The following is a 25,230-nucleotide window of genomic DNA, read 5'->3' as shown; positions in this document are numbered from 1 at the left end:
AAATTAAATTAAATTAAAAAAAGAGAGAAATGAAACACGGATACAGTTTAAGCCTTCTGTCTTTCCCTCTGCAATTCCATTTCCTTCCTTTTTCAGAGGAAAAAACCCCACAATTATAAATTTGGTTTTCATCATCCTCACAACTATTATTCTACTTTAACTTCAAATGCAGTATCCATAAATCATATATAGTCTTATTTTACATTTTAAATTTTATACAAATTAGTTATGTTATTTTCTAGTTTTTATAAAATAAGTATTTGTTTCCCACATAATTTTTTTATTTTCAAAGTAAATATGGAGACATAGAACATGCAACTGTTTTAGGTAGCTGCAGAAAACTTGCACTAACTCAGAATCCCAGGACTGGAAGAATATATTTTCAGTCACAAGTACCATGGAGTCAAGGCTACAGCTGTTTTTGCTGTTTTCTTGGTGTCCTAGCACAAAAGCTAGCACATAGGTGTTCAAATGTATTTATGGAATGAAATTAATCTATGAGTCAGTCTTGGGACATGACTAGATGTTATAGGATTATTGGACTGAACAAGAATCCTCAAAACTAGGCGATTCTATAAAGTTTAGTGGATTTAAAAATTTACTCCAGGGGCACCTGGGTGGCTCAGTGGGTTAAGGCCTCTGCCTTCGGCTCAGGTCATGATCCCAGGGTCCTGAGATCGAGCCCCAAGTCAGGCTCTCTGCTCAGCTGGGAGCCTACCTCCCTCTCTCTGCCTGCCTTTCTGCCTACTTGTGATCTCTATCTTTCAAATAAATAAATAAAAATCTTAAAAAAAAAAAAAAAAAACAAATTTACTCCAGAAGCTTTCTACTATCTTCTGCCACAGTAAGTAAACAAAAATAAGCAAAACTTTATCACAGCAGGTTCTATTCAGACTGGTGCTGAAATCATGGATAATTTAAGTTACCATAATTCAGCATTCAATTTTCAACTGCAAAATAACATAAATGGCCAAGGTCTAGCTGTCGAGATTTCTGGAGTGTCCTGTTTCTGGAAAAAATTCAGGACTGAATCTTACTGCAATACCCTTATTTCACACTGCAGTAATTAGAACAGAAATAACTTGAACGTCATCAAACTACTTACATGAAAGTGCAGTATAATTGTCCAAATTAGGCCAAGAATAATGGATGGGTTTCCATCTATAATATCAGTAACATGAATATTTATTAGCTTGATCTGGAAAAGAAGAAACACAGGTTAAAAGAACACATTTCACAGCGTTAATTTCTCCAGTCCATCTTCAGATCAGATTCATACTCACTGATCGGTCTTTTAGGAATGTCAGGGCGTGCTCTATATTGATTCTACACTGGAATGTATTAGATCCTTTGTCTCGAGGCTATGGGATTCAAGTGAAATATATTAGAAATATGGGGGAGGGGGGAAACATGTGTAAATCAACACAAGGTTTTATAATGTCACTTTAAAAGCTTACCAACTGTTGTCCGGAGAGCACCTCCAGCAGGTCCAGGAGAACGTGCCCCTTTTTAACGTCTGCAAACAGGTCTGACACCACCGAGGGGGGAGTGTGCTACAAAAGGTCACAAGAAAAATACTCATTCAAATGTTGGTCCGAAAACATAATACCTTCAAGAATCCCATAAATGGGTTTTGTGGCTTTCACAAAAGCTAAAATCCGGTAGTGATTTTAGAACACACCACGTTCTATGTCAAAGCATGATAAGAGAAATAGCGAATTTAATTTATCTCGTGGTAAATTTCCAGTAACACAACACTCCCGCCGCTTTCAGTGGGGGCATAAAACCTGTGCACGGAGGCAGCCTGAAAGGCCTTCAAAAATCAGCTGGTAGTGACCCATTTGGGGAACAGACTACATTTCTGGAGTAATCTGTTTACAAATTTACCCTTTCTAGAAAGGCATTGGTCAGGGATGAGTAGCCTGGGAGAGGAGGCTCACTCATTTTGTATCCACATTATTCCAGGCACTTGGAGTCACGGAGAGACAGGATGACACAGTGATTAAGATCAAGGCACCTGGGGGCACCTGGGTGGCTCCGTGGGTTAAGCCGCTGCCTTCGGCTCAGGTCATGATCTCAGGGTCCTGGGATGGAGCCTTGCATTGGGCTCTCTGCTCAGCAGGAAGCCTGCTTTCCTCTCTCCCTCTGCCACTACCCGCCACTTGTGCTTGCTCTCTCTCTCTCTTTTTCTCTCTCTCAAATAAATAATATTTTAAAACAAACAAAAGAAATAGATCAAGGTCTCTGGACCCAGACTGCCTGGGTTTGCATCCCAGCGCTATCACTTACAAGTGGTGTGACCTTGGGCAAGTCACGTAACTTCTTTGTGTCTTCGTTTCCTTGTTTTTTTTTAAACCGGAATAACACTTATGGGGATGTTGTAAGGTCCCGTAAATGTGACGCAAGTTGACACCATTTAGAAGAGCTTAGGACGGTGTTTTTAACATATAACACTCCGTACGTATGAATCGTTTTTTTGTTATTATTATTATATGGATTTTAAAAAGCTATTGCTGCTTTAAATATTTTTATAGCACTGTCTCCCATACCCTTAACAAAAGTGTCTCTTTTTTTCTGCTGGGGGGTGAATAACGAACACATCTAAACAAGATCAAGGGGATTTCAGCACATTCTTTCAGCCCTGCCATTTGGGGGACCCAAAGGGAGGGAAGGAGGAGTAACTTAAATATATCTGTAGCTTTATTTGCTCTTTTTTCCCTCACCTTTGCCAACTGTGAGTTGATCCAGCAGGTAAAGGTTTTCTTCTGAGTGTCCTCCTGTTGCGCTGTTGAAAAGGGACAACAACAGTTACAAAATGAGAAGCCTCAGAAACCTTTTCAATGTATCAGAGCTTCAAAGGTCTACCCCTCTGGGGATGTGTGCCTAGTCCACAACCCCTCTAGCTTTCTAGGACTTGGTGGAAGTCTCCGGTGTTTGTTCAAGGACTGCTTTGGAAACAGCGTGTTGATAGGAGGTATTTTTGATCACTGCCAGCGAGCTAAGACACAGTGACTTTTAATAGTGTTTACTGACAAAAGCACTACATCGTCATGTGGTCTTGGCAGTGTGGTCTGAGGAACTAAGAGGAGACAGAAGACCTCCGCGCCCAAAAGCAAAAGCCACATGACGTGAAGACAAACCCCAGAACATCCGAAGACGTTTGGAAAGGCTCATCAAGTTGTGGGCAGTTTAGTCTTGACACTTGCAGGATTTCTCCTGGAGGCTATGTTGCCACTGGACTGAACAGTAAATGAGCTCCAATTAGAGTCTGAGCTCTCCGGGCTCGAATCCTGCCTCTGTTACCAAGTAGCTGTGGGACAGCAGTTTCCTCGTGGAATAAGGTAATAAGCTCTGGCCTCCAGAGACTGTTAATGGTTCACTTGAGAAGTGGCCATCTTTACTCTCATTCACAGGACAGGAGTCAATGGGAGAAGATCTGAACACTCTAGGTATGTCTCCCCCTCCTCGCCAGGGCGGGGCAGGCCCCACTGCCGCACCAAGCTCCCCACCGGCCTCCTACAGTCCTCCGCAGCCAGGTCAGCTCTGCACACCGGGACGGAGTTTCCATCTCCCGACATGTTAAGTGGCTGGGCCCCCAGGTGAGGACAGATACCCACCCTCCCTGCACCCAGAGCTCACAGCCGTGTCACCACCATCTACCTGGAGGACAGCAGGTCTCATCCCAGCACAGGCACACGCGCACGCACACACACACAAGCACACGCACGCCCCGGGGCTCTCAGGCTCCCCTTTGTTCTCTCACTCTAAGTAAGACTCCACACAGGCCTCCGTTTTTCTCACCTCCCACCTTGTCCTTAACTCCTGATCCCCTTCTGCCGGTGATGAGCCCATGGTACACCATCCACAAAATCCCGTGTCCAAACCCTCTCCACCAGGCCTCTCTGCCCTTCCTGAAAACGAGCCCTCTCGAGTGCTGGCTCTCTCTTATGTAAGCCCCTTGGACCTTGGGGGATCTGCTCCTTGCAGCTACTTCCAGATCATTCTCCACTCTCTTTGTCCCCAGGTCACCATCAGACGAGTCATCAGACAGACCCATTGTTAGAGTCATCTACAGGCCTCTGTCCATTCCTCGTGATTTCTCAAACATTTTAGTTCCTTCTCCAATATCCTCTCCCCAGTACAACTCCTAATTCTTGGCGATTTCAACATACATATTAATGAAGCCCCCAACCTCCTGGTCCCTCTGTTTTATTCTCCTTCTCCAATAAACTTGTCTTCTGCTCTGCTTCCACCACTGGCTGTCATAGTCCTACCCCACACCTGATCATTACTGGTAAGTGCAACTCCTCACAGTCTCGATTTTGTACATCTCGGAACAACAGCCCCGAGCTTTTCTGTTCTTTCCCTTGAGTATCCCCATTCCAACAATCTTTGGCATCCATCGGCAACCCCAAGTCATGAGTTCTGCCTGCTTTGCACTGTCCTTCGCTCTCACTGATAGTTTTCCTCCCACCCTTTTCCAGCTGCTCCCTCATCAAGGTCACCACGAACCACCCCTCCCCACCCCGCACCCACCCATCTTTGACTAGAACCAATGGTCGATTCTCAGCCTTCACCTTTCTGGACCCTACACTCTTGCCTTTTCTCCTACATCACAAGCTGGCTTCTCTCTTTCGCTCATTCTTCACAGCCAATGCCTTGGGAAATCCTCTTCCATCCCCCTCCAGAATATACTCAGGATATGACCACTTCTCGCCACCCCCAACCCGCATTACTGCCCTAGATCCCTAACAGGTCTCCCTCCTTCCAGCCTCGTCCTCAACACACTGTTCTCAAGCAGCAGCCAGAGTGATGTTGCTAAAATGTTAACTCAGACCAGGAAACTCCTCTGCTCACAATCCTCCGAGGGCTCCTTACCTCACTCCTTAAGATGGCTACGAGGTTGACACCCACTTCCTTTTCTCCTGCCCCTGGCTCATTCCACTCCAGCCACTCTGGCCTCCCTGTTTTTCTCAAACTCCCCAGAAATATTCCCATGTTAGGGCTTTGCCCTAACTGTGCTTTCTCCCAGGAATGCTCTTATTACAGACTTCCCCACAAGCCTAATTCCCATCCTATTGAAAGTTGTAATATCTCTACTCCTGCTTCCCTTTGCTTGCTCTATTTTTTCCTACAGCACTTACCACCTTTTAACATCTACATAAGCTATAGATGTTGTGTGTTTATCATTCCATGTCTTGCTGTTCTCCCAAAGAAATTAACCCACACACAGATAAAGCTGTTTTGTCTGTGATCTATTCTGAGTGCCTAGAGGAACCTGGCCCAGAATAGACTCTAAAAAAAATTTGCTAAAAGAATAATAATAATAGTTAATTAGTAACATTAAATTGATTGAAATTAATAATAAAACTAAATTATAATTAAAATTAGTAAATGATAATTTCACTGATTATTATGTTGTGTTTTATTTACTATACCAAGCCAGTCAAATCTACCTTTATGTGTTTATATTCTTTTTTTTTTTTTTTTTAGTTGTCTGATCTACCTTCTAATACATTTTCCACTCTTCTTTATTAATCTCTAGCTACCACGGTTTTAACAGACTGAAAGTGTTGGTAGGACATCTAACTGGAGTTCTTAAAAATTTTTTAATCTGATGGGAGTACAGATTAAGGAACTAAAGAGAATCAGTAAATGTTATTTTCCGGTATTTATAATCCTGGCTAATTAGAGATTAAAGATGCACTTGGCCTCATTGGATTTTTTTTCTTATCTTTTTAAATCGACTTCATTTTCCTGTATTACCAGCTTAAATTAGTTATAGCCCAGTAATTTACACAGTACAGGATACTCAATAATTGTTAACTGAACTGAACGGAGTTCTGGAAAGCCAACTAGATAGTGTCATAAGCTTTTGAAAGTTATTTGTTTTATACAAAAGAATTACAAAGAAGCACAATTTTGTCCTATAGTTCAAAATGTTACGACCTCTTCTAGAATCTTCCAGATATGTCTTCATTGCTTTTTCTCCTAGTATCAGTAGATGATTCAACAATATTTTTAAGCATATATTGAAACATTAAAACAAAAATTGAAGGTTAATTTTGCTTCTCAACAGAAAAAAACTAGAGAGTAGTTTTGATGATCCCAGGATCGAGTTACCAGCACACAATGTACATTAATCAAGGCCAAGGATAAAAGCGGGGAGGGACCTACCTATTATTATAACAATAAAGCAGAAATCCAAATCCAAACCAAACCAAACAAACAAACTAACAAAAAACCAAAGATGACTCTTCTTATCCCTAAGGGACCAAGGGAGACTTTTATTTCTAGGTGATAAAGTGTGAAAAAGAAACAAATCAGTAATGCTGCTAGGTCCAGGAGAGAAAAGTGTACTTTAGGAGAGTTACATGGGGGAGAAGGGGGGTAGTCTCTGTGGAAGGTGGGTAAAATCATCTTGGAAAGGGTGAGCCACTGGCACAAAACTGAGTACTAAAAGACTTTTGCGTGCCTGTGCCCGGGGAGTTTTAGTGTTCCACATCCACCTGGAAACCACAGTCATCTGAACTATTTCCAGGTAATACGAGGGATCATTTCATTTGCGTGCGATGTTACACAGAAAGGGTCTTGGTACTGGGCAAACAGAAATGAACTTCCCTAGGCTGTGAAAGAGGCAGGGATACCAGGGCTCTAAGTGGATTGTTCAAACTGGGTGCACCTAATCCAGTCCAGACAGGGACAGAAACTGAAAACGATCAAAACTTTTCCAGAGAAAACCCCTACGTGATTCCTGTCCTAATTTGATAAAATCTAATGGAAACCAGGGGGGGAAACAAAAAGAGAAGCCGCCAAAACAAATCCCCACCGGTACTCTCCAGTTTAGCAAAGAAAACAAAGCCCAAGTGAAATCTTCAGAAAAGGATTTAGAAAAGAAACTTCATGGCTTTTAACAAACTCATTGTGCACATTTAGAGAACAACTCGTCACCCTAGAAATCAGAACCCTTCAAATGCAACAAGGACCCTTTGCTGAATGGCAAACAAAGACGTCCCAAGTACAATTAAAACACCTTTGCAACAGCTGAATTAAATGGTTTAGTACGTGCCATTTTATGTCCCTTGACACACTTTTCTCACATTTTCATACTGTCTTATCCCTGAAAAGCACTATTAATTCAACAGGAGCCAGAGCCAAACAGCTCACCCTATGGCAGGATAAGTGACCATTTGTTCCTTTCAAAGGCTGACCCATTGGGAAAAAAAATAATTGAGAACCAACTGCTTTATAAAGCAACTTAATTTGAGTGGGTGAGATTTTTTTTTTTTTCCAACTGCCAGATTTTATTTTGTAATTTCTGGGGTAAGATTCTGATAAAATAGTAAAACACTTCTCAAAATGGCATGTAGAGAATAGAATCAGCAGCTGTTAGGGATTTTAAAAAGTGAAAGAATTAAAAAGAATAGTAAAATCTAGTCAAATGATGGATTTCTCTGTTAAAGGCCAAGGAATTGAGAATGAGAAATTCTCCATCCTGACTTTTAAGGCAAAAAAAGAAAGATGGATAATGTAGAAAAATGTAGTGAATTTTATTCAGGCCCATGCTGACATCCGTGACTATCATTCTTGGGAAATATCTGACTGAATTTGAGAAGCAAGACAGAGTAGGCAAAGGTTTTCTCTAGACGTCATTACCATAAAAATACATTTAATCCCTGAGTTTGTTCTTATTCAATCTGCCTTTTGTGAGCTGGCAACACATAGCCTTCCTTAGCTGGAAGGCACCTTAAATGAAAACTAATTGAGTTAAGCTCAGTTAAGAAGTATGGATTTTAAATTCACTATAAGGTTCCCAAGAAAACTACAAGGCTAGGGAGCTTCACATGATAGTTAATTTAAAATGTTGACTCTCCCCCCCAAATAATTAATTAATTAGTTAATTAATTGAAGTGTTGACTCCAGCAGTCCTCCCCGGGAGTAGGAAGTTCAAAAAGCAGTTGCACCTCAGAATCCCTAGTACACGTTTCCACTTAAACACCGAGCAATGCGTTATTACAATGTGCCTTATCCGAGAATGTCCTCTCCGGCATGAGTTCCCTGAGGAAGGTTTGCAATCTCCTTCTATCCAGGGATTTCTTTGTCTCTTTCTATTATTGGTTTATTGCTAACAGACTTACTGCACTTGGCTCCAGATTCACTCCTTTGATCTGTCATTCTCCTCCGTCATTCTCCTCATTAAAATCTTTTGATCATTCCTTCATTCCTTAGTGAATAAATTCTAAATTCTCAGCCTAACATTCTAGGTCATTCATAGTTTGCCTCCAGTCTAATTTTCCTGACTCATCTCCCATGACTTCTCGACACATATTCTACTTTTTCAGCAAACTGGAAATCCACAATTCCCCAGTTAAAGTTTCACTCAAGCTGTAACATAGTATTCACTCTTTTCTTCATTGCCATGCCCTGTATCCTCTGGAACGGCCAATCCTCCCCACCTCCCACTTATAAAAATTCAGCACCCAGCACAAAGTACACGTTGGGCATTCAATGGACATCTGTTAAAATAAGACATACTACATTCAAATGCCCCCCTCTTCCGAACAAGAAATAGATATAATCTCTTCTAGTTCTAATCTTCCATAGCAATTTACTGCATTTTTTCTTATTGTTATTAAAGTGATATATAATACTCATAAAACATTTTCCAAGCAGTACTCAAAACTAAAAGTTAATCTTAATTCCCTCAAACCTCCCATTTTCCCTTCCCAGAAAACAACATTAATTAAGTTTCCTGTGCATCCTTCTAGACACATTAAATATAAAGAACATAAATTCTAAAGGGGCAAGGATTTGTTTAGGTTGGTCACTGGGTCACTAGGTTTAGAATAGTAGGAGAGCCTCAGTCAATATTTGTTGAATGAATGTATGTATACGTAAATTAAATGAATATACATGATAGCTTCATTTCTTAAGTTGATAATTCAAAAAACAGAGATTTACCTTAACTTCTTTAAGTTAAAAAGCATCTGCTAAGCTATAAGAAATATTTCAAAAGGAGATCATAACCCTTCCAAATTACCAGAAAGTAAGAAAAAAATATCTGGCCAATAAAAAGAACAAAATAGATACATATGTACTGATATGGATATATTCTTAATTGAGAAAAAGCAAGCTGTAACATAGTATGTTTACTCCTATTCTATCTGTATTTTTTTTTTTAAGATTTTTAAGTAATTTCTACACTGAAGGTTTGAACTTACAACCCTGAGATACAGAGTCACATGATCTACCAACTGAGCCAGCCAGGTGCCCTTCTATCTGTATTTTTATTATTAAAGGACAGCTCTGTGTATGGCCCAACAGCCTACTTCTACCTTATGATAATTACTACTTGCCGCTTATACACTACAGCCACATAAGGACATATGGTTCCTCTCCTACTCAATGTATGAACTTTAAAGTTAAACACTGAATCTTTTGTGGTTTTGCTTCCCCTTAGCACAGTGCCTTGTAGATAAGAAGGACTCAGTAAGGGGCACCTGGGTGGCTCAGTTGTTAAGTAGTCTTCCTTGGGCTCAGGTCATGGTCCCAGGGTCTTGGGTTTGAGCACCACATGGGGCTCCCTGTTCAGTAGGAAGCCTGCTTCTCTCTCTCCCACTCCCCTTGCTTGTGTTCCCTCTCTCGCTGTTTCTCTCTCTGTCAAATAAAAAAATTAAAAAAAAATTTTTTTTTAAAGTACTCAGTGGGGCACCTGGGTGGCTCAGTGGGTTAAACCTCTGCCTTGGGCTCAGGTCATGATCTCAGGGTCCTGGGATCAAGCCCTGCATCGGGCTCGCTGCTCAGTAGGGAGCCTTTTTCCTCCTCTCTCTCTGTCTGCCTCCCTGCCTACTTGTGATCTCTCTGTGTCAAATAAATAAAATCTTAAAAAAAAAAAAAAAGTACTCAAATATTTGCCAACTGAAAGACTTATTATTAAGAGTATTAAGATCAAACCATCTTACTGTGGAGAAGAATAATTTACTGACAACAGTTACTAGGCCTATGTTTTGTCCTGGTCATTGCTTTTATAACCCCTGGACAATTTCTTTTTCTGATGAATAAAATGCCTTGAACAAAAGGGCAGGTGCTATAATGAGACACTGTTGTCATTCCTTAAAACAACAATGCCAACTCATTGTCCCACTGGGACAGAAATGGTAAGGCTAACTAAATCCAAAAAATAATGTGACACCTTTTAGCCATTTGCCCCAAAAGTCATCTCAAAGAATCTTAATCAAGCTGTTAGCGAACAGAAAGGGAACTTAAAATAAGAAGGCCACCTCTTTGTTTCTCACGGGAGATGACAACAAACAGAAATAAATGAAGAAACAAAGGGAATAAAACCACATAGGCATGCACAATCAAAACAAGAAAAGCCTAAAATATTTGAAGAATAAACAGGAAAAGGTGTGTTACTGAACTACAAAAGGGGAAGCTATTAACTAACAGAAAAAGCAGGGGGACTACACATTTCTTGCAACCAACCATGAGCAAACAAAAAAGCCAGCAAGAAAAATAAATCATACCAAGACACAGATTCCGCTGATAAATGAGAAGAGCTGAGTTTAGAAGGTAACACCTGGCTAACAAAACTCATAAGCACAGCATGCAACCGTATCTCAATCTCAACACTTTTTTTTAGATTTATTTCGGGGGTGCCTGGGTGGCTCAGTGGGTTAAAGCCTCTGCTTTCTGCTCAAGTCATGGTCTCAGGGTCCTGGGATTGAGTCCCATATTGGGCTCTCTGCTCAGCAGGGAGTCGGCTTCCCCCACCCCCACCTGCTGCTCTGCTTACTTATGATTTCTCTCTCTGTCAAATAAATCAATAAATTTTTTTTAAGATTTATTTATTTGAAAGAGAGAGAGAGTAGAGGGAGGTGCAGAATCTAGAGCAGACTCCCTGCTGAGCGTGGAGCCTGCCACCACTACCCATGAGACCATGACCTGAACTGAAACCAAGAGTCAGACACTTAATCCACTGAGCTACCCAAGCACCCCCCAACACTCTTTTAGGTCAATATCTTTCCCCTGGAGAATCTGTGTCGGCACTACTGCAAAAGCAGCACTCACCCATCAGACTCTGCATTCCAGGACTCAAGTCACACCCTCCTCCCCTCCCCCGCCCCTCACCTGCCCTCCCCAGTGTTTCCACCTCACATATTTAATGCCACCATCCTTCATCATCCCCAAGTACAGCCTACCACAAATCGGGCCAAATTTGCTCCCAGGTACACTTCCTTCCTACACCACTAGGCACCCCTGCGCTCCCCTAGCCCTCCCTCCCCAACTGCCATCAGACAGGGCCTGCTCCTCCCCGCTCCTCCCACAGCCAACCAGGTCTGCTCCGCTCCCTTCAATCCATTCTCTGCAGCAGCCAATAGATCTAACCTCCTTCCCCTTTTCCAAAAAAAAAAAAAAAATGAGCTAATATCTGGGAGCCTACTTGATTAAGATGGGCCTTCTCATTAGCCTACTGGCTCCCTGAGAGCCTAGGTCTGTTTTTGCTCCTGCTTTTGCCTGAAGCACTACCACATGTGATAGGAATTCAGAAAATGTTTGTTGAATGAATAGTTAAATGGCTGGGGGAGAAGGGAATGGGGCTTTGTGGCTATTTTTCCCCAATGTAGAGATTTTAAATACTGAATTTATTGGCAAAATATACAACATACAACAAATGGTTTCTACTTTGGGCCTTAGCATGTGGCATCCAGTCTCTTCATGTTGCCACATGAGCGAACCACACCCCGTGAAACACCTGAGATTCTCACACTGAGGCTTTTGTTTCCAGCCTCCTTGGAACATAGCTCCTGGCTCTCTCTGCATAAGCAAACCTTGTATTTCTAGCACGTGCAAATGAGCCCAGAACACAGATAAAATGCCTAGAATTTGGGGTGCTATTTGCTCGTCTCTTTCTCACCCTCTTCTGACTCATCTTAGTTGCTCAACAGATATTTGTGGAATGAATAAACCAAAGAAACGATTCCATTTCTTTCAACACGTATTTCTTACAACTTACTACCTTTCATCTACTATATAAAACTGAGTGCTTATCTTTTGAGAATCATGACGTGTGAGCCTGAGCCCTGACTTCTGAGAACAAAAGAACCAGACCACACTGAAGTGATCTGTGCTATGATCACAGATCTAGGGTTCTTACAATTTGAATGCCAGCAAATTACTGAGGGTCGGTGATTGAGTTCAGAGTTCTAGGTCCCAACTCCCAGAGTCTCCAATTCAAGGAAATCACACAGCTCACTCTGAGAAACACCCCTGTAACTGGACTGATTTACACATGTGATTTATTCCTGAGATAACACCAGGGAACAGGAAAGGCTTAGCAAAAATAGGGATGAAATAATATATATTATAATATAATGTAACTCAATACAAATCTGTGATAATATATAGGTATCCTAAGACACACTTGAAGGGGCTCAGAAGGCTTGCTGAACCAACTTATGTCCAGGAGTAAGGAGGAATTCAGAGTTAGGAACAATGACATCATTTCATTAAACACTTCCAATGAAGTGGTCAGGCAGGCATTTTGTGAGAAATGAGAAAATGGTAGCTCCCAGAAGATGAAGGATTTTTAATCACTCATTCAATAAACACTTACTGAAAATGGTAGCTCCCAGAAGATGAAGGATTTTTAATCACTCATTCAATAAACACTTATTAAAAGTGCCCTGTGTCCTATATACTGTGCTGTAGATCTCACATCTGGTAGGACTTTCATATCCAGATCTGACTGATACCAAAATCCATGGTTTTTTCATCATAATTAAAACTCAGCTGAAATGTTGCCTCCATGGCCCCTCCAGCTTAGCACCTATCTCTCCCCGACATTAAACCCAAACTTCTTCAAAGTATTGTGTACACTTGCTATCTTCACATCCTTACCTATGATGTACTTTTCAACTCACCAAGAGAAAACTAGCTTCAACCCCAACTACTCCATCTGATTCTCAGTGAGGCTACCTGTAATATTCTCATTGCTCAACCCCGTGGGTATTTCTCAGAACACGCTAGGTAGCTTGAAACTTCCAATACTGCTTACTACCCTCTTCTTCTTGAAATGTTCTCCTTCATTGGTTTCCATGATTATCCTTCCTACTTCTAGTGATACCCCTTTCTCAGACTTTGCTATACCTTGTTTTGCTTCTTCAATATCTCTATAATGTTCTCTTTTTCGAGATATTTTCATCTACTCCATAGGAACGAATTACTGTTTACATACTTATGACTTTCAAATCTTTATTGTCAGCCCAGGTGTCTGCTTCTCTTGAGTTTCATGGGTATCCCCACTTAGTTATTCCACAGACACTTCAAAGTCAACGTTGCCAGAAGGGAGTCGTCATCTCTAAGCGACTCCCTCCCTCACCAAAGGTGTTCGAGATTTTTTTTTTTTTTTAAAGATTTTATTTATTTATTTGACAGAGAGAGAGATCACAAGTAGGCAGAGAGGCAGGCAGAGAGAGTAAGGGAAGCAGGCTCTCTGCTGAGCAGAGAGCCCAATTTGGGCTTGACCCTGAGACGATGACCTGAGCCGAAGGCAGAGGCTTAACCCACTGAGCCACCCAGGCGCCCAGGATTTTCTTTTTTTCAGCGAATGCTTCCATGATCTACTCTTCTGCCCAAGAATAAACCTGAATCATCTTTAATACTTCCCTCACCTCCCCCTCCCATACCCAGTCAATCAAAAAGATCTAATGATTACCCAAATAAACCTAAAATTAAGAAAAATTAAGATAAAATTTAAAAATTTTAAGAATGTAAAGCCCAAGGTATCTCTTGATACCTATCTCTCTCCAACGTGGTGGGCACCTCCTAGATCAGGACACCATTATCTCTCAGCTGACCGGCCCTAACAGACTTCTGCTGGTCATTCCCTCCCATAAGACCACACCCCACAATGCATCCCCGTGATTTCTAAAACCAGTTCTGAATATGTCTCCACTCACAATCCTTCGATCACTTCTTCTTTCTTGGTCTCCGGAAATAACTCAAACCCCTATATATTCCCATGACCTTTTACAACTTCCTCTGTTCACTTTCTCCTTCAAAATGCACTTCTTGGTCTCACTGAGCACCCATTTCCTTGAATGTGCCATGTTCAGCCCCCCTTCTGCCTTTACTAGGCTGCTACCACTATCTGGGGCACTTGCCTCATCTCCACCCTGTTCATGTGCTAACATACTTTAGGTCTAAAACTTAGAAACCACTTGCCCTGGGAAGCCGTCCCTGACCTTAAGACTGGTGGGTGCCCCTACTCTGTACTTCCAGAGTACCATGTCTTCTCTCTCCCGGAGCACACCCATATCATCCCATAATAGTCTATGCACTTGCTGTCTCTCTGTAATCAGAAGAAACATCGTAGGACAGCACATTCTGTGTCATCCCGCGTGTTCACCACAGTGTCTTATACACCAGAGTTGTTCAAAAGCACTTGTCAAATGATGAATGGACAAATAAATGAATTGGGATCTAAGGATAGATTAACCTATACTTAGAAAAAGCATAACAAATAATGGAGTAGTATCTCTTACCTTAAAAAGTCCTAGGTTTCTCTTCAACAAGTATGATATCTCCGCTCCCCTTCACAGCAAAATTTCTTCAAAGTGTTGGTTAAATCATTGTCTCTACTTCCTCACCGCCATTCTCTCTCCCACCCACTGCAGTCAGGCCTCCATCTCCACCACTGGAGTATGGCTAACCTTGTTAGAGCCACCAATTAATTCTATGGACCCAATCCACTGGCCATTTCTCGTCAATGTGGTTGAATTACCTCCTTTTTTTATTTTGAAGATCTCATTTATTTATTTGAGAGTGAGCCAGCAAGCAAGAGCAAGGGGGGCAGGCAGAAGGAGAGGGAAAAGCAGACTCGATCCCAGGACCCTGAGATCATGACCTGAGCCAAAGGCAGACAACTGAGCCATGCAGGCACCACTCCCTGGTTCTAGAAATATCTTCATCTAGAGGTTTCCATGTCATCACACTAGCCTGGTTTTCCTCCTTTGGCCTTAGGTACTCCTTCTCAGTGACCCTTGCTTTTCTTCCTCTTCTGCTTGACCTCGAAACAATGAAAGATCCAAATGGTCAGACCACACCATGGTTTTAACTGCAAATATACCAGCCACATACTGATGGCTCCCAAATCTATACCCTTCCCTAGGCCTCTGGATCCTCACATCTGTCTACTTGACATGTCCATTTGCGTAGCAAATGAGCATCTCATATCTATCATAGCAAAAACAAACTCTTAATCTCCCCAAAACTTGTCTATCAGTCTTCCTCATAGCAATAAATTACATAATCAACTACTCAATTGCTCAAAGCAAAAATTTAGAAGTTATCCTTGATCTCTCTTACTACTCACTCCATACATCTCAACATTTACAAGTATCCTTAAAAAGAAAAAAAAAAAAAAAAAAAAGAATCCATGATTCTTTATCCCATCCTTATCACCCTACTACTATCCAAACTACTTTGGTAGTTCACCTGGACAACAAAAGCATCTAAACTGGCTTTACACTTCCCCTCCTATCACTCAGATAAATCCCCTCTCCACCCAGCAGCCAGATATTTTGGAAAATGTAAATTAGATCATGTTACTCCCCTAACTAAACCATCCAGTGGTTTCCCATCCGTACACCTTCCCTTAGAGCTGACGAATCCCAGCCTGATCCAGCTCTGTCTTGCCTTGTTCTCCAAACCATCTCACCAGGCTCCATGAATTCACCAAGTTTGTTTCTTTCATTGAGCTTTTCCTTTAGAACTGCTTCACCCTGAAACACTCTTCCCTTCTTCTTTGCTTGGCAGCTCCTTTGTGTTATAATCATTCCTTAAATGTCTCCTCCTGAAAGAGCTTCACTAACCATTTGATCTAAAGAAAGCAGGAAATCATCAAATAAACCCATTTCTAATCCTCCCCATAGCATTTGCCAGGCATTGATATTTTTCTCATTAATTTATTCATTGTCTCTCTAATAACTGAAATACAAGCACCGTGGGCATATGAAGCTTATTGGAGTTGTTCATCTTAATATTCTCTTAACCCAAAATAGTGCCTGATACAGAGTAGGGTCTCAGGAAACACATGTGGCATGAACGTATCAATGAACACAGTCACCTGTACTCATAAAAACCATGACTGTGTGATGAATTAGTAAGTGTGAATCCACCTATCCTTTTGAAACCTTTTGTTTCCAAGAAATCAAACCATGCTAGAAGTTCTACCACATAAACATTCAGACTGAGGCAGACAGAGACACACTGCTTAACTAGTTCCCACTATTAATAAGCCTACTTCACTGAAGACAGGGCCAACAATCACAATGTTTTGGAAAATCTTAATGTTATTCAAATTTGATAAAGGCTGTTTGTGTTCTGATTTGAGCCAGGTGCCTTTCATCTGACAACATTTAGCTGCTGATGCAACTGGCAGACCCTTTTTAATAAAGACGGAAAAGACCAAGGCATGACCAGTGAGTGCGGCTCCAGCCTGGGGGCAGAGAGCAAGCGTGCGTGGCCATTCTTCCGCCATTTTCTTTCTATGCTCATTCAACACGCATCACCGCACAGGCTGTCAATGACTAGAAGAGATTATTTACCCAGAATCTCATGTCTCTCCTCCAAAAATACACACATTTAGAACCTTAAACAGTTCATTTCTCTGATAAATCCTTCCTATCCTTTTAAGTACTATTTTTAAATGATTCTAAAAATACCTGGTGGTAGTAACCTTCAGTTCTCATACATATATTGAAAATAATAAATGCAGTTACCTTTTATCAAAAATTCCCTGAATGTTTTAGAAAAACACAGCCATCAGAGAAATTATAATCACCAACGCTGAAATCAGATGGGGGAGGTAATCTCTTGAAGAGCACATTTAGAATAACCTCTAATTTTTAGAGTGTAAAATCACACGCTAGCCCCACCAAATGGTTATAAACTAATCTCTTATATCGACTTCTTACTTTCCCATTTTCAAGGGGAAATTATTTTGAGTTTTATTTTTCCTAATATACTACTTCAAGCTCTGAATAATTATACTCCCTCCTGAAACACACACATACATAAAAGCTCAGAAAACTCTTGTATCTCCCATGGGGCTAATTAAAAAGGATTCTGATTTCTAAAAGGAATGAATGAGATCTTTGTTAACCTACTTTAACAGGACTCTAAATGACCCTGGATTTATCTTGCCCTAGTTTTCAAAATGTAACTGACCCAGAATAAAGTAAGCTTATCCCCATACTCCTCGCAAAAACAAAAGCAAAGTTCCCAGAAGCCAAAACTGTATACATACAACCTGAGAAAAAAAATTTTTTCTCTCTTAAAGAGACCATACAGTGCAAATACTGCTGCTTGCAGAGCTATTTTATTCTCCACATAATTGGAACATTTTAAGATTATAAAGCTTTACAGTATCAAGGCAAGTAATCTTCCAAGACAGCAAATGACATCATCAGCTACTATGATATCAGGAACTTTCTGGAAGCTTTTGTGTTGGGACAGTACTGCCCTGATAGCCACTGAGGAACCATGATTTGATTAATTTCTCTGGGTATAACAATCTCCTAATCCCTAAAAAAGCCCCCAGAGTTGATTTGCTTTCACTCCCAATAACTGAGCACTCGGAATGGCTAGGGAAGCAGAAATACTGCCTAAGAGTGCATGCCCTCTCCTTACTCTTCCTTCAACATGCCATCAAAGTTCCAAATTGGGGACCTGGCTGTAAAAGGGTAGAAATTCCACCCAGAAGCCTTTTATTAATCCCATTCTTCTTCCTCTGACTATACACAGTTTCATTCACTTGCCGTCATAAAGTAAACTGAATTTGTCTCAGGAATACAACAGTAAACCACCAATACACCTGTAAATGCCATAAGTACACATCACTGCCTCATGTCTATAGAGATCCATGTTGCCATCCTCTCTCACTGGTTTTCCTGGACACTGAACCACTCTTCTAACTCAGGGTGTTTTATGTATTTTTTTATATTGGAAATGACCGCTCATTTATTCATTACACAGTTGTCTACTGAAAGCCTAAAATATGTCAGAAACGTCACTGGCAGTAAAGATGCAGGAGCATCCTACACGGGGCACCTAATACACACTTGGAGGAACTCAGGAAGCTTATTAAAGCAAGCGATGTCCAAGGAGGAAAGGAAATTCAAGCATAAAAAAGCCATCACAAGAGATTCAGAAGAAGACAACTCACTCCAGGGAAGTTCTTAGGAAAATCCTTGATTTTTACAGTGAGAGGGATAGATAACTCACCTCGCAGATAATATTACCTAGAAAACACGTTCATTTTTCACCTCCCTACACCTGAAATGTGAAAAGATACCTCAGATAGCATATTCAGTCCTATTTTGGTTAAATTTTATGTTGGGTCCAAAATTAGGAGCAAGAAGGACTTCGTTATATAAAATGATTGACTCTGCATCCCAGCTCATTTTCTGACTTTCACAGGATATCGACAAGCAGAAGCCCAGCTGGGCCACGTGCTTCCTGAAGGTGCTCAATCCATTCACATCTTTGTCCCCTTAACAACAAGCCTACCACATGTGGTTGGCGCTCAGTGTTTACTGAGCAACCGAATAAAATTAAAACATTACATTATTGTGCTTATTATCTAGGCCACTGAACATGAATAATGTCTAAGAATATCACACAGATTGAAAGCCTCCCTTAGATGGATACTCAGTAAATAATGAATAAATTTCGACAGAATAATAACCTAACCAACAGCGATCTGCATTTCACTATCAAGCCCTACCAAGTAATGTCTATCCAGAAGGCACAGAGCGTTTTTTAATCTTTTAAAATATATCATCTGAAGAAAACACTAAATCAAGCAGATGAGCATTGTTTGAGATGACACAGGAACTGGGCTGAATGTGGTTTTATACAGGTTCCCGTGGACGGCTAACCATTCCCCAGAATTTTGGCAGAAGAGCATGAAAGTTAAGTCCTCGTGCAGTGGCAAACGTCATCGATACACACTCCTTCTTAGTTCTTTGTCTGATTAATGATAACATTCTGTTTTCAAGGGCTATTTTTCTAAAGCACTGGCCTAGCTTATTGCTGAAAGCAGTCTGCTCTTGTCACATGAATTTCTCAGACCCTTTTCTGGCCACAAAATGATTCTAAAGAAATAACTGAAATCTGAAATCTATAAAGGAAGTGTCCAAAACAGTTCAAGAGCATCATAGCCGCTGTGGATAAACAGCACGCGGTGAGTCAGCCTTGTCTGGCAATTTCACTCCTTACTAATTTGACTTTTAAATGGGTCCTCTACCTGTGTCGTGCTTTCTCTCTTTCCATGACATGAAGTTCTCAAAAGAGATTCCTTGTAAGCCATATATTTTATCTACGATAATTTACTTTAAGCACATCTACAGAAAACAATCCCCTACGGCCTTCTTATTTGATGCTATTAAATACTTAGTGAGAACACACTGAACAGAAAGAGAATTAATAATGTGGACGTGAGGGGTGCCTGGGTGGCTCAGTGGGTTCAAGCCTCTGCTTTCGGCTCAGGTCATGATCCCAGGGTCCTGGGATTGAGCCCTACATTGGGCTCTCTGCTCAGCGGGGAACCTGCTTCCTCCTCTCTCTCTCTGCCTGCCTCTGCCTACTTGTGATTTCAGTCAAATAAATAAATAAAATCTTAAAAAAGAAAAAATGTGGACATGACAGCCACTACTGCTATCTCCCAAGGCAGCGCAGCTTCTAAACATTGCAGCCCACATTCAGTAGTTCCAGAATCCTGCTGAGTCTTCCATCCTGACGGTTTTCACATCTGTCCCTACTTTCACATTCAGGACTTACCTCTAATCCAGACAAGTGTTACCCAACACCCAGACGGTTACAAACCTTCCAGACTGGTTTCCCCAACTCCACTCTCCGGCCTGCTTCAAGTCTTCCCACACTCCCAAGCCAGACTGCTCTCCTAAAGTACAACTTTGACCTCCAACTCTCACTCTCCAGACCTGGCAGCTACCTGCTACCTAAAGGCAAAAATCCCCAAACCTCTTGGGTTTGAATTTCGCTCCATCAGGGATCTTAATCTAGAAATTTCTACTTTGGTCTCAAATTAAATTGAATGGCAAAGAAAGTCCCGCTCAACTTGAAAACTCTGTGATACTCATCCAACTTTACCCTTCCTGCTTCCACAATCCTATCTATCTAATACGCTAAGGAATTGTTCCCTCAACACACCCTTCCCCACCTGAAGAGCTCGGCACAGGTGTTTCATACAAAATATGTATTTACTATTTTCTCAGGCTAAAAGGAAAAGAAGCACCTGTGATTTTGCCAGATAACAAAGCCAATGGAAAGATTTAAAGAAATTCTGTAATGGACGCTTTGGTAAAGCAACTCATTTTTAAAGCAGCTGTTTATCGTTTTCATGGCCTGAACTTTCATATATTATTTTATTTAAAATGTAGACCATCCATCAACGAAGAAATTGAAAAAATAAACATCACCATCAGCTTAAAAAAATAAAACATGGACCCTCTGTAGTAGTACAAAAGGCACTCAACTAGGATAAATTCCATTTTTACATTAATCTGCTCAAATTCAGCAACGTCATTTCTTTCCCTTCCTAACAATCCAAACATTTCAATGCAATGCTCCTGGAGAGACTGAGAACATAAATATCTCCCTACAATAAGGGCCTTCCAAAATCCCTTCATACCCTCCATAACGACATTTTCTCAAAGATCACACAAATGTTGAACAAAAAGAAACACAAAGTTGCTTGTTTGTTGTCCTGCTCTATGAATCTCAGCAAAGCACTGCGTGATTTCCTGGGCCTGATTCACTGTAGGCCCTGCGGGAATCGGTTTTCATAGCATATCAACGATGACTCACTACATTTCAATGCAGACATCCTAATTTTTTTCTTGAGTATATTATTCCAAGTCAGGGTATGGCATAATTGTCTTATCGCAGATATGTTTGGCTAAAGTAAAGTAGACGTTGTAAGTTAAACAGGTCTCTGTCTGTCTCTAAAAAAATGTTCTGAAATTCGAAGGAAAAAAACTTCCTTAGGAACAGTGACCCTGAGCTGCTCATATTACATAAAGTCTGTTTTCTCATATTACTCCAAGGATCATTAAGCACATGTGAATTTCATGAACTACAAGTCTGATAACAGAGTGTACAAACCCAAATGCTTTTAAGACTATTGCCAACAGCCTGACATTCAGGAGTAGCTAAGGGACATAATATCGTCTATCAATCTTTTGTCCAAATAGCTAAAAATCCTGCTATGAAACCAAAGTTACCTTTAGAAATATATATTGGTTTCTTCTTCCCTCCTTTCCTCTCTCCTTCTTTTCTTTCCTTCTTTCTCTTTCTTTCCTTCTTTCTTCAACCCAGGCTGAATTATAAACCTGCTATTACTAGTACAGAACTTACCCTGTGAAATCTATTCATTTCACAGTTAAGCCATCATCCTATAGTCATGGGAACTTCCTGGTTGACACCCTGAGTGTACCTGGCTCATGGGAGCCCTACTCACCTGGTGTGAATCTGACTACATTCCAGCACTGGCTTTCCACCCCTCCCCCCACAGAGCAATGTATCCAGCACCACATTCCCCTAAATGGGTCATGAAGAAAAATCATTCACATTGGTGGTGAATGTATATCACATTCCCATCGCCACACAGCCCATACTCATCTCTTACTGTAAAGCAGACTGTATTAACGTAATATAATTCAAAACATGCTTATAAGAAACCATTCATTGGGGCGCCTGGGTGGCTCAGTGGGTTAAGCCGCTGCCTTCGGCTTGGGTCATGATCTCAGGGTCCTGGGATCGAGTCCCGCATCGGGCTCTCTGCTCGGCAGGGAGCCTGCTTCCCTCTCTCTCTCTCTCTCTGCCTGCCTCTCCATCTACTTGTGATCTCTCTCTGTCAAATAAATAAATAAAATCTTTAAAAAAAAAAAAAAAAAGAAAGAAACCATTCATTTCTCAGTAACTTTCTAATGATTCTGAGCAACCCAAGAGCCTGAGATAATTAATGTTACTTGAAGATGGATGTAAAAGTTTACTATGGATTCACTAGAATAAGGTTAAGACTTGGGCAGATTTTCCAAAGAGAGCACTAAGGAAATTCCTTTTTCAAACTGTTCTTTGAAATGTGCCTACATGTGTTGACCTGTGAGGGGGTGTGGTGCAGTGGAAAGAAAACTATCCTTCAGGTCAAACCCCAGCTCGCCTGGCTCACTAGCTGTGTGACTCTGGGAGAGTAATCCCACCTTCCCAAGCCACAGCTTCCTTCTCTGGAGCTCCAAGACAAAAAATCTCTGAGGACTGAATGAGATCATGTGCCTAAGAGTGCTGTGTAAGCTAGAGCCTGGGACATAAAAGTCTTGGAGCACACTGCAGTGGGGGAAGAAAACAGGAAATATAATTATAGGGACACCTGCATGGCTCAATCGGTTAAGTGGCTCCCTTCGGCTCAGGTCAGGATACCAAAGTCCCGGGATCAAGTCCCACATCTGGCTCCTTGATCAGCGGGGAGCATGCTTCTCCTTCTTCCTCTGACTGCTACTCTGCCTGCTTGTGCTTTCTTGCTCTGACAAATAAAATCTTTAAAAATATATATACATAGAGGGACGCCTGGGTGGCTCAGTCGGTTGAGCTGCTGCCTTCGGCTCAGATCATGATCCCAGCGTCCTGGGATCGAGTCCCGCATCAGGCTCCTCGTCGAGCAGGGAGCTTCTCTCTCTGCCTCTGCCTGCCACTCTGCCTGCTTGTGCTCTCATTCTCTGACAAATAAATAAATAAGTAAATAAAGATTAAAAAATAAAAAATAAAAATATGTATGATACTATGATATAAACTTATAATACTATATAAGTGCTAAAATAAGTACTTTGGGTGAACAGACGAGACTATGAATCTCAAGCAAAGAGAGAACATCAGGAGGAGGCTGAGTCTGGCTGACTTTGCGATGGATAAGGGATGGATGAGGGACAGGCAAGCTGGAGGTCTTCCTGCAGGAGAAGGCTGTGTGCAGACTATGGGGGGACAGCCTGAAGAAAAGCACACAGGCAGGGGGAGCGTGGGCCCTTGGGCAGCCATACAGCTAGAACAAAGGGTGCTGATGGGGGCGAGGTGGGAGACGAGGGCAGAGAAAAAGGAACACCAGCCTGGGAACCACACCAAGAAGTCTAGACTCTCCTGCATGGGATGGGAAGCCACTGAAGAGAATTGTCCAAACAAACAAGCAAAACAAACAGTAAGAACCAGACTCTGGTTGACAGTTTTTTCCCCATACACTGAGCAGCTTCTACTCTAGCCATGTGCTCCTAGAGAAGAAACCTTTTGGGGCAAAGGTTTTGGCTGTAAATATATAAAAAGAACTTACAACGCATTTATTTGACTCCTACTCTGTGCCAGGTACTGAGCGAGGCCCTTGGCAGGCACTAGGCATTCTTTTTCATCTTGAAAACACAGGTGCAACACTGGCAATGTCATCCATATTTCAAATAGGAGGAAACTGAGACTCAAAACAGATAAAAGTCTTTTGTCCAAGTTCAAAGAACCAGTAAGTGCCAGAGCCAGTGACAGAAATTAGGTTTCCTCGTATGTTTTAGGTCACAGGAGTTATTACTCTCATGCAACCAAAACTTCAGAGAAAAACAAGAACATTGGGGCTTTCTTTCCAGTTAAATGAAAAATCTTTTAATGTAATTTTAAGTTTCAGTAGAGTTAACATACAGCGTCATATAAGTTTCAGGTGTACAATAAGGGACCCAGAACTTGCATGCCTCACCCAGGGCTCCTCACCACGAGTGCCCTCCTTAATCCCCAAGCCCTATTTTACCCATCCCCCTCTACCTAGTTAAGTGAAAATTTAATTCCAGTTACTTATGGACATTATACGACACTACAAAAAATGTACTTACTGGAAATTTAAAAAAATTCTTACCTCAAGGACTAACTCAACACGTGTTTCTTAGTCTATACAAATTACATGATATTTATTTCTAAACGCCTGATGCATGTAGGTGTAGCCTACTGCAATAGCCCCTGACCCCAAAGTCAAGAATCTAATCATTCCAAACATATTTTTAATTAAAAAGAAAATTATCAGTAAAGAAAGTCATTTTTGGATCTTTGTCATGAATGACTTCAAATACGAGGAACATACAGGATGGCAACTGTAGTAATACTCTACAGTATATTTGAAAATCTAAGAAGAGCAAATCTAAATCTAAAATCAAATCTTTTTTTGTTTTAAATACTTTATTTATTTGAAAGAGAGAGAATGAGTGGGAGGCAGAGGCAGAGGGGGAAGCAGACTCCCTGCTGAGCAGAGAGTCCCATGTGAGGCTCGATCCCAGGACCCTGAGATGATGACCTGAGCCAAAGGCAGATGCTTAACCAATTGAGCCCCCCAGGCACCCCTAAGATCAAACCTAAAAAGAGCAAATCTAGAAAGTTATCATCATAAGAAAACAAAATCTATAATCACACATGGTAATGGATATTAACCAGACTCGCCGTGACAATCATTTCACAGTATATACAAATATTGAATCATTATGTTATATATCTGAAACTAAACACTAAACTAAACTAATAAGATGTTGTATGTCAATTACACCTCAATGAAAAATAAAGTGAAAAATAAAATAAAAATAAAGGACTCAATATCTATGGCTTCTAAGAAACATTCTAAGAATGTTGTACAAAACTACATAATCTTGGGGCACCTGGCTCAGTTGGTTAAGCATCCAACTCTTGATCTCAGCTCAGGTCATGATCTCAGGGTCTTGGAATGGAGCCCCATGTCAGGCTCTGCACTCAGCATGACGTCTGCTTGTCCTCATTCCTTTGCTTCTCCCAGGCTCCCTTTGTCTCTCTCTAATAAGTAAATAACAATTTTTGAAAACTGTACATAATCTTACAGATTACTTTAAAATACAGTTTCGGGGCACCTGGGTGGCTCAGTGGGTTGAATGAAGCCTCTTTGGCTCAGGTCATGATCCCAGGGTCCTGGGATCGAGCCCCACATCGGGCTCTCTGCTCAGCAGGGAGCCTGCTTCCTCCTCTCTCTCTCTGCCTCTGCCTACTTGTGATCTCTGTCTGTCAAATAAATAATTTTTAAAATCTTTTTAAAAAAATACAGTTTCAAAAATATTTTCAGGGATGCCTGGGTGGCTCAGTTGGTTAAGCAGCTGCCTTCGGCTC

General features: G+C 41.2%; 1 protein-coding gene across 12 annotated transcripts in view; it reads right to left on the bottom strand.

Annotated features, from left to right (window-relative positions):
- The window catches only part of SYNE2 (spectrin repeat containing nuclear envelope protein 2), a 331,267-nt gene that overhangs the window by 247,634 nt on the left and 58,403 nt on the right, over positions 1-25,230 (bottom strand). For all 12 annotated transcript variants that reach the window (XM_059373366.1, XM_059373365.1, XM_059373360.1 and 9 more), the window contains exons 3-6: positions 2,724-2,785; positions 1,458-1,553; positions 1,284-1,361; positions 1,106-1,198 (exon numbers count right to left, since the gene is read on the bottom strand). In XM_059373366.1, the coding sequence (XP_059229349.1) occupies positions 1,106-1,198; positions 1,284-1,361; positions 1,458-1,553; positions 2,724-2,785 (329 nt within the window). The remainder of the gene's footprint in view (positions 1-1,105; positions 1,199-1,283; positions 1,362-1,457; positions 1,554-2,723; positions 2,786-25,230) is intronic.

This window comes from Mustela nigripes, chromosome 13, assembly GCF_022355385.1.
Source record: "Mustela nigripes isolate SB6536 chromosome 13, MUSNIG.SB6536, whole genome shotgun sequence".
Classification (NCBI taxonomy): Eukaryota; Metazoa; Chordata; class Mammalia; order Carnivora; family Mustelidae; genus Mustela; species Mustela nigripes.
Note: the sequence above shows the minus strand (reverse complement) of the source record. Positions and strands in the feature narration are given on the sequence as shown.